The sequence below is a fragment of the Phoenix dactylifera genome, chromosome 4 (assembly GCF_009389715.1).
Source record: "Phoenix dactylifera cultivar Barhee BC4 chromosome 4, palm_55x_up_171113_PBpolish2nd_filt_p, whole genome shotgun sequence".
In the NCBI taxonomy this organism is placed as follows: Eukaryota; Viridiplantae; Streptophyta; class Magnoliopsida; order Arecales; family Arecaceae; genus Phoenix; species Phoenix dactylifera.
The window spans coordinates 3,704,587-3,717,909 of record NC_052395.1 but is presented as its reverse complement, the minus strand read 5'-3'; the positions used below and the strand labels follow the sequence as shown (position 1 = coordinate 3,717,909).

The following is a 13,323-nucleotide window of genomic DNA, read 5'->3' as shown; positions in this document are numbered from 1 at the left end:
CATCTCACTTTTATTGAATTCTCCTTGCTCTTGTGGCATGTCCTCCTTTCCGGGCTGTAAGTCATATGAGCCTGCCCCCTTTGCTGTCCATTCTTCATGGTTCAATTTTTGTTGGGCAGTTGTAGCTTTCCATGAAGCTTCCAGCAGCCGTCTCTCGTGTGGCGAGGCTTTTTATAGTATGTACACCATAAGGCATCCCTGCTTGTGGTTTTAGACGGGTTCGGTCCCTCATTCATGCTCATAGTCAGTTGGTTAGGGGTGAGATTTTTAAAACCTGCCCCTTTTGAGACCATAGCCGATGCCTCAACAGCCTGAGGTTCCACCATTACTTCTCTCCATCCTTCTTCTGCTCGGATTATCGCAATAGTCTCATTTAATGAGGGTAAATCATCCTTTCCAAGAACTTGTACTCTGATCGGATCAAACTCCATATTTAGACCTGCAAGAAAATCATAAATCCTGTCTTTCTCTACGAGTCTTTTCACCATGGCTGCATCATCACTGCATTTCAGTTTAATGCATTGATAATGATCCATTTCTTGCCACAAATTCGTCAAGAGGTTGGCATATTCTGTGGCAGTACATTCTCCCTGCTTGGTGGCTGAAATTTTGATCTTGATCTCATAAATCTGAGCAGCATCACGAACCTTGGAATAAGTCTGTCCAACAGCATTCTATGTCTCTTTCGCCATGGTTAGGAACATACATGTATCACTGATCTCCGGTAGCATTGAGTTCCATGGCCAGGACATCACCATAGAGTCCGGCTCATCCCAAGCATCAAATCTGGGATCACTTGCTTTAGGTCCCGTGCCAAGCGACTCAATTTGCCTTTCCCTTTCAAGAACGTTCGGACCACCTGCGACCATTTCAGGTAATTCTTTCCATTCAATGTATATGCTGCCTGCAGGTTCTGTAAATCTCCTAAAGGAGTAGAATTTGCTTCAACATTCTGCATCTCAGAGGTGTTGGTGCTGTCTATGATTTCTGCCATGGCTGTTGGAGATTAGAGATGATGAGAAGATCAAGAAAGAGATCTATTTAGGTCAAGAGTAAGAGTGGCCGAAGAGAGGAAATTAGAGAAAGAAAACAACAATTAAGGCTGTAAATGGAATCAAGAATACTTGGCAATGAAGGCCAAGCAAGCAAAAAAATGGGTAATTCCCAGAGAGCTCAAAGCTCTGATACCATGTGAAGAATTGGAGAAAAAAATTATTCTCCTTATTCAAAAATGCTGTACAGTTTTTGAATTTATACACTTAGGAAGACTAACTAAAATAGGAAACTATCCCAACTTAAATCTCCACAATTAAGGGATTGAGCCCCATAATTAAGGGATTGTCATAACTACAAAAATTCTCTAAATAATGCATAACAATTTACACCATAAATACAATGATTCCCTGATTTTCTATTATTACATACACACGGTTCCTTATTAAGAAGAAACCGTGTTTTCCCACAATACATTTGCCACACATCTGCATATTCGGACATGATTCCACTTGAAAAAATTGCTAATATTTGTGATCCAACCAAGGTCGGAGGAATCAGTACGGTGCCCGGTATCGGTTTTCCGGCGGCACGAGCCGTGCCGAGCCTGTATCGATGAGTGAGGGCATGGTATCGTGAGAGAGAGGAAGAGAGAGAGAAGGGGGAGAGAGAGAGGGAAGTGGACGTCGGCGGAGGGTGGCGGAGGCTGCGGCCGGACTCCTATTTTGTTCAAAATAGGAGAACTGGCCGCAGCCTCACTTGCCGCGGCCTCTGTTGGACCCCGCGGCTCTCCCTATTCCTCCCTCCCCCACTCGCTCTCTCTTTCCTTCTCCTTCTTTAGCTCCGGCAGCGGGTCTCATTTCCGTTGCCGGAGCCGTACCAGTGAGCCATCGGTACGGCTCGGATCGGCCGAAACCGTCCGGTTCGGGACTGTTCCGCCGACCTTAGACCCAACATTTTCTTAATTTTCAAATTCTTGATTCTCAATAGAAAACAATATGGCGTGTTGTTGTCAGGCTTTTATTGCATCAGGACCTAAAATAAATGAATTTTATGAAAAATTCCTTCTTGGTTGCTTTTCACAAAAATGTTTTTGAAGAACCCTTTTTTTTTTTGAGAAAAGTGTTTTTGAAGGACTGAGTGGCGAAATCATGTTATTTAATGATTTGGTGCAATAGAGCTTATGGACAACCTAACAGCCCCTAGGCCTTTATGTGCTATCTTTTACTGTTTATTTCATTTACACAACTATAGAATTTTCACATGTAAAAGTTTCTTTCGAGCAAGTTGTTCTATGTTAAATGTTAAAGAATTTGGTCATACAATCATGATTGTCTCATTTAAAAGGTGAGCAGTTCTTTTTATTAGATATAATGCAGTGTTAACATTTGCTCTGCAATTGATCCTTCTTTTTCTAATATTTGCAGGTATGTTGCTATTGTATGGCCTGATGTTCCTTCATTTACAGTGTACAAGGCCAGTGACTGGTCAGTTGTTGATTCAGGGACTGGAAGGCTTTTTGCTTGGGACACATGTCGCGACAGATTTGCTTTGGTTGAGACTGCATTACCTCCAAGAATACCACTCGTTGTTAAAGGTGGTTCATCTAAAAAGGCAAAAGAAGCAGCTGCTGCTGCAGCTCAAGCAGCTGCTGCCGCCGCTAGTGCAGCTTCTGCAGCAACAGTACAAGTGCGTATTTTACTGGATGATGGGGCATCGCATGTTTTGACAAGGTCCATTGAAGGTCGTAGTGAACCAGTATGTAGTCTTGACTTGTTTTTATGTACACATTTTCCTTCTTTTAGTGGAAACTGACATTTTATGATTCCCTTGATTATGCTTATGCACATGATAATTGTTTTTAAAATTTAGTGCTTTAGTTTAGTTTGTGGCTCTATACTTCTTCAACATTATGTTTCATTATGCGAAAGTTGTGATATTAGTAAATTCAATGGTAGGTTAATTACTTACTCTGTTTCAATCAGCATATCAAATGCCTCTAATTTGCTGAATGGTTTTCTCCCTTCAGCCACTTTTTTTCCCCTGCTTTTTAAAATGATAAATTTGTTTTTGATTCTATTTATTTCAATATCTGCTTGAAGGTTATTGGTTTGCATGGTGGTGCATTGCTTGGTGTAGCATATCGAACGTCACGAAGGATCAGCCCTGTATCTGCAACTGCTATATCAACAATTCAATCAATGCCATTATCGGGTTTTGGCAATAGTGGATTTGCTGCAGCTGATGATCCCTTTTCTTCGAAACAGTCTGAAGCAGCGCCTCAAAATTTCCAGCTATACAGGTATTAGAGAATGAGACAACCTGCTTTTGTTGTTCTACTTGAGTAATGTTTTTCATTGCTTTGCTAATTGAAGCAACTGAAACTTTTCAAAGTTATGTTGATCTTATGTATATTATTTATTAACTGCTTAAAATTGATCCCAGAAATTCATTTGTATTCTCAAAATTGTTAAGAATATTCTTGATGACCCATATATTGATCCATAACTAACATTTATTGATAACCCATATATTGATCCATAACAAACATTTATCTCGGCTACTGGTTCATCTTTATCTAGATACCTTATTTCAAACCCTAATTTGATGAACATTAATGATATGCAGTTGGGAAACTTTCCAACCTGTAAGTGGTCTTCTCTCTCAGCCAGAGTGGGCTGCATGGGACCAAACGGTCGAGTATTGTGCTTTTGCCTACCATCAGTACATTGTCATATCTTCATTGCGCCCTCAGTATAGGTATCTTGGAGATGCGGCAATTCCTTTTGCTACTGGTGCTGTTTGGCATCGCAGGCAGTTGTTTGTTGCCACTCCAACTACTGTTGAGTAAGATATTACTGATCACTTCTCAACTTAGTTTTTGCTCCACTGGAACACAGTTTGTTTCTTGATTCATTTTTGCACAAATGCACATTTACATGGTGACTGTAGATCAAAATAAATCTGCATGCTTATTTTTGCACTTATATATTATTTCATTAGCTGTCATATTAAAGTTGTTATATTATATTGATATTGGTCTTTCATGTCATTCTTGGTAATTGCTGCTATTCTTACCTTTTCCATCATTCTTTTATGTTTCTTTTTGTGTTTCGTTTAGTAATGGCATGTAGAACTAAGCATCTATTGGGCCGGGCTGTTTCCTGCCAAGCCTAAACACAATAACAGTGGCTCGAACCTAGGCCCAATCTTGGCCTGCCAGGACTCGGACTTAAAACTTCAAGCTCAAACGCAGCCAACATTTTAAGATACAAGCCATACCTGGCCTGACTCAATCTAGGGAATTGTCCATCCAGTGTTTGCTGGGATTTGGAGGAGAGGGAGAGATCAGCGATGTCTGCCGGTGGTGGGGAGAGAGGAAGAGAGAGGAGACAGTGCACTAGTGGTGGTGGAGAGTGAGGGCATGGTCCATCCCACGCTGTCTGGGATTTGGGGTGAGGGAGAGATTAGAAAACAACTATCGACAGTGGGGAGGGAGGGACTTAAGGCTTCTCTCTTATCCTTTTTATATTTTAATTTTCAATTTTTGTTAAACATATAGATAATGTTGGTTGATATAAAAATAATTGAATGTCGGATCTGGTGGGGTTGGGCTGGGCTAAAAATAGCAAGCTCAAGTCTGGCCCTATTTTAGTCGGGCCTAAAAAATTGAGGCCTGGTCCTGCCCCCCGGGCCGAAAACCTCAATCTAAGCTCGGCCCAAATCGAGCAAGCTGAGCTGACTTTGCACAGGTCTATATGCACGACCGTATTTATGTGAATACATGTACACATTTATGAATGGATGTATGAGCATATATATTATACTAACTACTAAGCTATATGGTATTGTGATGTATTGCCCCTATTGCGTGTATTTGTGTGCATATACACAACCATATGATTATCATCTCTTATATATAATCAAAAGTTAGTTACTATAACAATGCACCATCATTTCTTCTATATAAATTTTTGTCCAGTATATGTGGCTTTTCATGTTCTCAAAGTTAATTCTTTTTGGTTTTTCTGCCCTTTTTGCATCTTTGTCTATTGCATTATGGCTCAAATATTTTTGATCCAAGATTCATGTCATATGTTAATTTGTCTCTTTGCTCTGGACTATAAATTGTTAGATGATTTTGTATTCATATGTGTAAGACCTTTTAATACAAACTATATTTTATTGTTTAGTTTTTTGAATAAGATTTGTAACTTTTCCTCTTTCTAACCCACTTTATATGCTACATTTTATTTGTGTAGTAGCATAGCTGCTGCTTTATCTCTGTTATTTCACTATGTAAATATTTTTATGAGAAAATTACAGAGACACCTCTTCAAGTTTGGATGAGACACTTCTACTCCAAATTTTTAAAAAGTTTCAATTAGACACCATAATTTATTTTTTTGTTGCAATATGCCATCACTGTTCGTCCATTTGGGTCTTGATACCATTTATGGAGTGAAGAAAAAGGCTAAAATACCCTCAATCTTCCAGATCAAAAGATAAGTAAAAGGGAGAAACATCCAGATGATCATGAAATGTTGGAAAAAAATAGAAGAAAAGAAAAAAATCAAGGTGATGCACTGTTGTATCACCCACTTGTTGCTCTGAGATCTATGCAGGCGAATGAATGGCGGAACTCGAAACACTTTTGAGATCTGTGCAGTGGGTGATCCTATCCTTGTTGGCGGGTTCGGACAATCGGCCGAGGAGGTGGTGGGGATCGAGGGAGGCTGGAGCTAGTTCAACGGGAGGCGGGTCCTTGTCTGTAGTTGAAGCTTGGCCGGTGAAGGCCATCTTCTCCATCGCTCCCTCACCCATCACACCCTCGTGGAGCACGGAGGCCACATTCTCCACCACGTTGCTCCCCTTCTTGCTGCCCACTTCCTCATTGACAACCAACACACCTTCTTCATCGCCTACAACCCTCTCTGGCCCCTTTTTCGCTGCAACCTCATCTCCGAAATCCTCCACCCCTAATGTTTTCAGCTCTATGCTGACGGCTTCTCCTGGGTCCTTGGCGTCCTCATCCACCACCTCCGTTCCCAAAGCTCATTCCAACTTTGATAACATCGTCATTGCCATGGAGAACTTTTGGTTCAGCATGTTCTGTTTACTGGTCGTTATGTATGCCTTGGTGAGAAATTAGACGAGGCTATCAAGCACATTGAGGTTGCACAGAGGAGCCTCCTACTACCATATGGCAATAATCTCAGCTTCCTTGCCTTTGTTCCTAGAATCTCAAAGTATATCTTCCCAAAATGGTTAAAGACAGTCATTAAAAAATGCAACAAAAACAGGAAGAGCTATTTGTCCCATCGATCAAAGCCCAAAAAGAATTCGAGAAACAGCTGCAATAGCAGAATAGAGAAGAAACTAGAAGGGTTTGTTTGCTCATACGTAGACTGCCTCCTTGACATTCTGCTTCCAGGAGGAGGAAAGAAGCTAACTGCATAGGAGGTGGGTGATCCTGTGCTCTGAGTTTCTGAACATAGGCACCGACGCCACCTTGACTGCATTGCAAGCATGTTACCATTTAAGGAAAAATGGTTCCAGCAAGCATGCCACCATGCAGCTCTCATCCTGCCAACAGAAATACTCTGCATAGAGAAAGGCTGTAGGTTCCATATACCATTCCAATCTCATGCCTCTCTTTAAAGCAGCAAAAAAATTAGACCATGTTCTGCTATTGCAATTGGAAGATTGTCCTAAAAGTTACAGGCTGTATCATCAATCTCCTGTAGATTTGCGGGTAGAAAGTTAGCAGTCGAAGAATCTGTTTCTCAGGTTCCCCATAGTTTTGCAGTCAACACATTTTATTTGTATATTTCAATGCTTGGAACATACAAACTTGTTCCATCATAATATGCTGATTAGCAAGAACTAAGAAGATTGTGAGTATCAATTTCTGCATGTTGCCAGAATTGTCATCTGCTTACAATGCAGATGACAGACCTTAAACCAAATGCTTTTTTTGTAAGCATAGTTTGGTCTGGAATAAAGCCATTCATTTTTTGGAAAATGATGTGAACAAATTGAGTAGGATATCATATTCATATGAGTAAAAAAATGCTTTGACCAATATCTGTAGCAAACGTGAATATGTAATGAAGGTTCAGCTTCTGTTACCAGGAAAAAAAGGGCTTAGCTATGTCCCCGGGCAATGGAGAGGACATATCAAGAATCCTCACTAGTCTATCCAAAAGAAACTAAAAAGAATTCTCGACTATGCAATTATGTACCTTTCCGAATAGTCAGTGGTCAATGATGCTATATAGTTGCAGTACGGTAGTACTCACTCAATTCGTCCAGTTCGAAGTCTTGTTGTTGGTCAAATCCTCGGCGGTTAGTGGGCCCTCTCTCTCCTCTCTTTTGACTCTTTTCTCACTGGGTTTCCCTCCGCATCTATCACTGTGAAATAATAAGAAGTGGGCCAAAGATGCCCTTCCATCCTTGCCCCATCAATGCCGTTGCCGCACTCGCTCGTCCTTTGTCCCTCTCCGCTCCTCTTCTCCCAGTTACTCCTCTATTTTATTTCCTCAAGATAGTAACGTTCCTTTGCCCCGTAGTTGGTTGATTATGCTTGGTGATAGAGGAGGGGAGCCATAGTGCTAGCGGTCCTCCCCTCCGACCAGCTTCCCATGCCCTTGATTCTTCCACTGCTACCAGATGAGGCTCCCGCCTTCTTCTCCAGACCAACCCTCCCTCTTTCTAGCTAGGCACGTACACATAAGGAGGGGCGGGCGGAAGATAGAGATCGAGCACCATCACGACTATGGCTCCACTTTCACCGTTGACTACCACCACCACGTACTACTGCCACTAAGGAGTCTTCACTAGAGATAGGACGAGCGGGCTGGAGGAGCAAGGAAGTCGCCTCCTCCACATGATCTCCTTCCCCTCGCATTTACTTTCCGCCAAACCTAAAGGTCCCCTGCTAATTTATTAGGAAGGGCATTTCTGAAATTTTAGAACTGTTTTGTTATCATGTGACGATCATCTGATAATGATTCCTAAAGGAGATAGATGACCAAGCTACATTGCAATGCAAAAATAAATTATGGGGTCTAATTAAAGCTTTTTAAAAAAATTGGTGTCTAAGTGGTTCTTCCCTAAACTTGAAAAGGTGTCTCTACAATTTTTTCTATTTTTATTCTTTTATTAAGAAAATCAAGCATGGTGGAGTTTCTTAACTCCTCACGTAATTAAATTAAAAAGTTCTAGTTGAGGTTTAGCATACTCACTTGTATTTGTACCATTATCACTAATAAGGTACCAAGGTTTGGTTCGGCATATGCCCCGAACTGGTCTGTACTTGTTCAAGCTGAGTAGAACCATCCCATATCGTTTGGTACCGACTTATACAACCTGATTTCAGGTGATACCATGGCTAAGAGTGAGAAAAAGGCATTGGGAGTTTGTCTCGGTACAGGGTGTATATCGTATTATATTGAACGGTAATGTACCCGTATGGTTTCTGGTTTTGCAGATCTTGGTTTTAGCTACAGTAATTATAACACAAATGAATTGGTTTTTGTTTTAGCTTTTTAAAAGATATCAAACTGCATATAAAAATACGGATACACATGTACTTAAACAAAGATTAATAAGTTTAAATTATTCCAATATTTGATATTGGCTCCCCAAGATAAAAATCCTGGCTCCTCCCCTGGATGTGATGTTTATTCATGTGGTCAATATGCTCTTATTCAAGTAGAAAAATGTGTAATTGCAGCTACAAAATTGTGTTTCCTTTGTTGGTTTTCATATCAGAAATTAATATACCAGTGTGTTGTTTGCTGTTAAGCAAGATTTCAAGTGCTAGTCTTGGTGGGTGTGCTGGCTAGTGATTGGAGCAGCACATGTTGTGCCATGCCATTGCCAAAAAAGAAGAAAACATTACAAGAAGAATGATTTTTGGGCTCGATATCTAGCAATATCAATCCCTATCAACCCATGCCGGCATGGGGCACCAAACCAGCATGCTTGATATGCAAGCAGCAGACGTGTGCTAAGTATAGTAATCAATCCACCGCATTCAGTACAAACCAACACTTGAATTCTTGCCATTAATGTTGATCTTTTAGGGTCATCTATTGGCAGGTCAACTTTTGTTCTCATTTGCAAGTTAATGCATGTCTCTCTTTCTCTCTCTCCTCTCTCTCTCACTCAGAGGAAATTCTGATAGTTATGATAGATGTATTTTGAAATCTCCATTGTGGATTCTGATGGTTGTCTCACTTGTCAATGTATGGTATTTTTGACTAAGTCGCCTACTTTGGTCAGGGATTATATATCATTTGGTATGTAAAGGTTATTTATATGTTTTACCCGAAAAGGTTATTTACAGGTTTAGTTTCTTACTATCAGATTCTTTACCTCTGGTGTTGTATTTGCATTCAAATCTTCCTCCTGCTCTTGCACTTGATTCCAAATCTTTCACTCTCTCTTCAATTTTGCATCTCTTATTGTAGCCAGTGTTTCAAAAGGCTTTAGTGGTTTGTGGGTGGCAAAGAGACCGCATACCATGTATGTGGTTAGCATCTTATTAAAAATATTTAAAAGATCAATAAAGTACATGAAATACAATAATAACAAATACCAGCAACAATAATATCAATAGTAATGACAATTAACCTTTAGTATTTAATACTTAATAGCAATATAGATGACATTATTAACAGAAGCCACATCTGGCCAGTCCAATATCCACATCTGGCGTGAGCACCCGCCTGAACTCTTGGTTGCACGAGCCCAAATGCGAGCGCACTACATAGGCCCAATTGCATACAGGAGAAAATACATAAAATGTGAAGGATTCTAGCATGTCATAATTGAGCAGCGGAAGCTAGAAATTTTAAAAATTTCTTAATAAAATCCCTTAATATGAAACCCTTTTAAGCCTAGATCACCTTAATGGTAACAATCAAATAATATATAAATATAAATGTAGGAATAGAAGAATACCTCTAACGCTAATCCAATATGAATGATCTTCACGAGGCGTCCAGGTGTCCGCCCTCCAACGGTGATCCACACGAAAACTTGATTCAAGTCTTAAGCTTTAAAGACTTTGATCCTTAATGCAGAATTCTTCTAAAGAACTCTAATAGCTTGCTTTCCTTCCTTTCTATTTTTCTTTAACATTCTAAAATTACTTCTAATTCTTTTGTCCTAAAGAAGACCACCTTGTCTTGGATTAGGACACTCTAGAAGTAATGCTAGAAAGGGACAAAGCCTTGTAAGAAAGAAGGGATAAGGGAGAGAGAATGCGGTGGAGTTGGAATGATGAAACTCATGGAGCGCTAGCCTATTTATAATAGGCGTGGGAATGATGAAACTCATGGAGCGCTAGCCTATTTATAATAGGCGTGGGGATGCATCTCCAAGGGATGCATCCCATCCACACATCCTCTCATGAAAGGGCATCATCTATAGGGCCAATATCGAATAAGAGGAGGCGCAGATCAAGTGAGGTGTATCAAATGATATGTCTTTTCATGTGGTGCTACCAAGTCAACATCACATGCCAATCACATGTCCATCACGCCTCACCTCTTGATCTTTCATGATGATGATCCAAGGGCTCCAATGCAAGGCGCCATTCACTTGACCCATTATGTCTTCATCCAATGGTGGGATTAAGATCCAATGGTCAATTATGATAGCCATCCTCTAACCCAATCCAATTGGGTTAAACCAACTCTCCATTATGTCTTCATCCAACGGTAGATCAAGGTCTAACGGTCTAGATTGAATGATTTATCAAATCTAATCCAATTAGACTCAAACCAAGCCAATTAGGTGCCAACTCTTGGCTAACCCATATTAGAACATGATCTAATCAAATTAGATCAATTAAGAATCAGATTCGAATCCAATTCGAATCAGGAGCTAAGGGTTTGCAATACCTGCTAGGATGTCTATCTTGCAAACATAATCTAATCTAATTAGACCCTTGATAAGTTTCCTTGTGTGTGATCCATTGGGTTCCATACTTAGCCAGCAATAGGTGTGAGTGCGAGTTGACCCAACTTGATTAGAACTCTTCTAATCGATTTAAGTCCACACTGCGCGAACTTGAACTTAACAATTAGAATGCTTTCTAATTGGTGATCGAATTAAACTCTTTAATTCGATCAAATCTATAAGACAAGATTGACGTGTAGCAACGTGTCATGTCTACCCGAAAAATATGAAATTTGGTAGAAATACCAAAAATACCCTTCAGTGGCAAGTTACCGTGCAATTCAATCCTTCAATCAAACTGCATCCCGAATATGTATATGAGTATGAATATATATCAAACTCAATTTCATATTCATATATTTCTCAATCTTCTAATGATAATTCGAATAATGTAACATTAGAAACTCTTTCTAATTTTCATTCTGCTTTGATCAAAGGCTCCCTGAATTATCATATGATTAGAATAAATAGAATGCGATCTTCTCTTACTAGAAGTGATTAATTTCTTGTTGACCTACTCATAACCTTCGCACACAATCCACCATATCCAGAAGACCTCGTACACAACTTACTGTCATGAATGAGTGTAAACCAAAATATGGATTTATGTGCACAAGATACCATGGTGATCTCAGGTCAAAGGATCAGTTGCACAACTCCTACTAAGAGAATCATCTTTTGACATGTAAGTAAGACTTCATAAGATTTTTCTTTGTAGGTCAATTCAGTGAACTCATTCCTCTAATGAGCACCCATATCTTTGTATTAATGTCTCTACACAAGTGATTGTGAGATCAATCACCCTCTGCATCGAGCATACATAAGATGTGCCAGTCTTGCCGGTAAACATTGATCCCCGACTCAATGTACCAACGACTGAAAATATTTAAGATTAGGATTTTAAGGTTTTAGGTCTCACTAGTATGATCTCATCATAGTCTCAAAACCATTGCCCTAATCTAAGGGGTTCATCACAAATATAATCAACAGCATATGATAAAACACAATGCCTTTATTCATATTTAAATGTCATGTACATGATTTGGAAAATCAAAAGAAAATCCTTCGCAATACATATTGCGATTGGCTTGTAGGGCATCTACTCTTTCAATTAGAGGGCTACATCCACGTATACAGCTGTGCACAACAATTTTTTAAAACACTGATTGTGGACATATATTGTCATAGTCGAACTCAGTTAAATAATAATTGATGTTTTGTTCTTTTCTTGTGTCCCAAATCCCAATGACCTATAATTCATTTAGATGCGGCAACCATGCAAGTGGTAGCTTATAATATGCAGTGTTTCTTCATATTGGACAGTTCTTTCTAAATCTTACACTTTATTTTAGAATTTGTTTTGCCACACTTGTACCTGCTCAAGATTCACACTCTGCAGTGCTAGTTATTTAATTTAACTAATTCCCAGTTTATTTCCTTCTCCTAATAATTAGGAAAATGGGAACGAAAAAGGCTTGTCAAGCACATGCAGGCTTAAATGATGTCTTATTTGGTTTTATAACTTTCATGCAATGTTTTTCTTTTTTCTTTTTGCTTACTGGAAGTAAGCAAATTCATGATTCATGAATGTTTTTTTTTTTTTTTGGATTTTTATTTGTCTATGTAGATGCTAACTGCGTTACACATATCTAGGTGTGTTTTTGTAGATGCTGGAGTTGCACCTATCGACCTTGAAACCAGAAGGAGAAAGGAAGAAATTAAAATCAAAGAAGCTCAAAGCAGAGCTGTTGCTGTGCATGGGGAGTTATCACTTGTCACAATAGATAGCCCACAAGTTGCCACAAATGAAAGGATCTCATTAAGGCCTCCAATGCTTCAGGTAACCAGTTTCGAGAAGTCCTGTGATAGCTGTGTTATTTGTTGAATTTCAATAGGTTCAAAATATTAGTGTTGGATGTTGTGGCAAGGTTTAGCACTTTGATGTAGTTGCTGGAAACCTTTGTAGGCAGGTTAGATATATTACTAATATGAGTTAGGAATATCGGCAAATAATTTGATGCCTAGATATATAATTTATTTTGTAATGCTAATGTCTACTTGCATAATGTATACTAATATGTGTCTGTAGTATTACAATGATTGAACATAATGTTACTCATAATAGCTTATGAATTTATCATAAACCTAAATACATAGTTTATTTATGTCATTATTAGTTGACTATTTGTCATAACTATTCCTGGATTATTTATAAATCAATATATCATAACTTAAAATGGTTAAATTTTTTTTCCAGCATAACCTATAATAGTCACCAACTTTTCTGATATATTACCACTGACAAAAAAAAAGTTCAACTAAAATCAATATCCTCATACAATTGATCCCTTTTGGGAA

At 39.1% G+C, this 13,323-nt stretch overlaps 1 protein-coding gene across 1 annotated transcript in view; it reads left to right on the top strand.

Moving 5' to 3' along the window:
• Positions 1-13,323, top strand: part of LOC103713325 — a 45,925-nt gene that overhangs the window by 23,457 nt on the left and 9,145 nt on the right. The window contains 4 exon segments of the mRNA XM_039125346.1: positions 2,421-2,751; positions 3,096-3,295; positions 3,622-3,840; positions 12,619-12,805. Of these exon segments, the coding sequence (XP_038981274.1) occupies positions 2,421-2,751; positions 3,096-3,295; positions 3,622-3,840; positions 12,619-12,805 (937 nt within the window).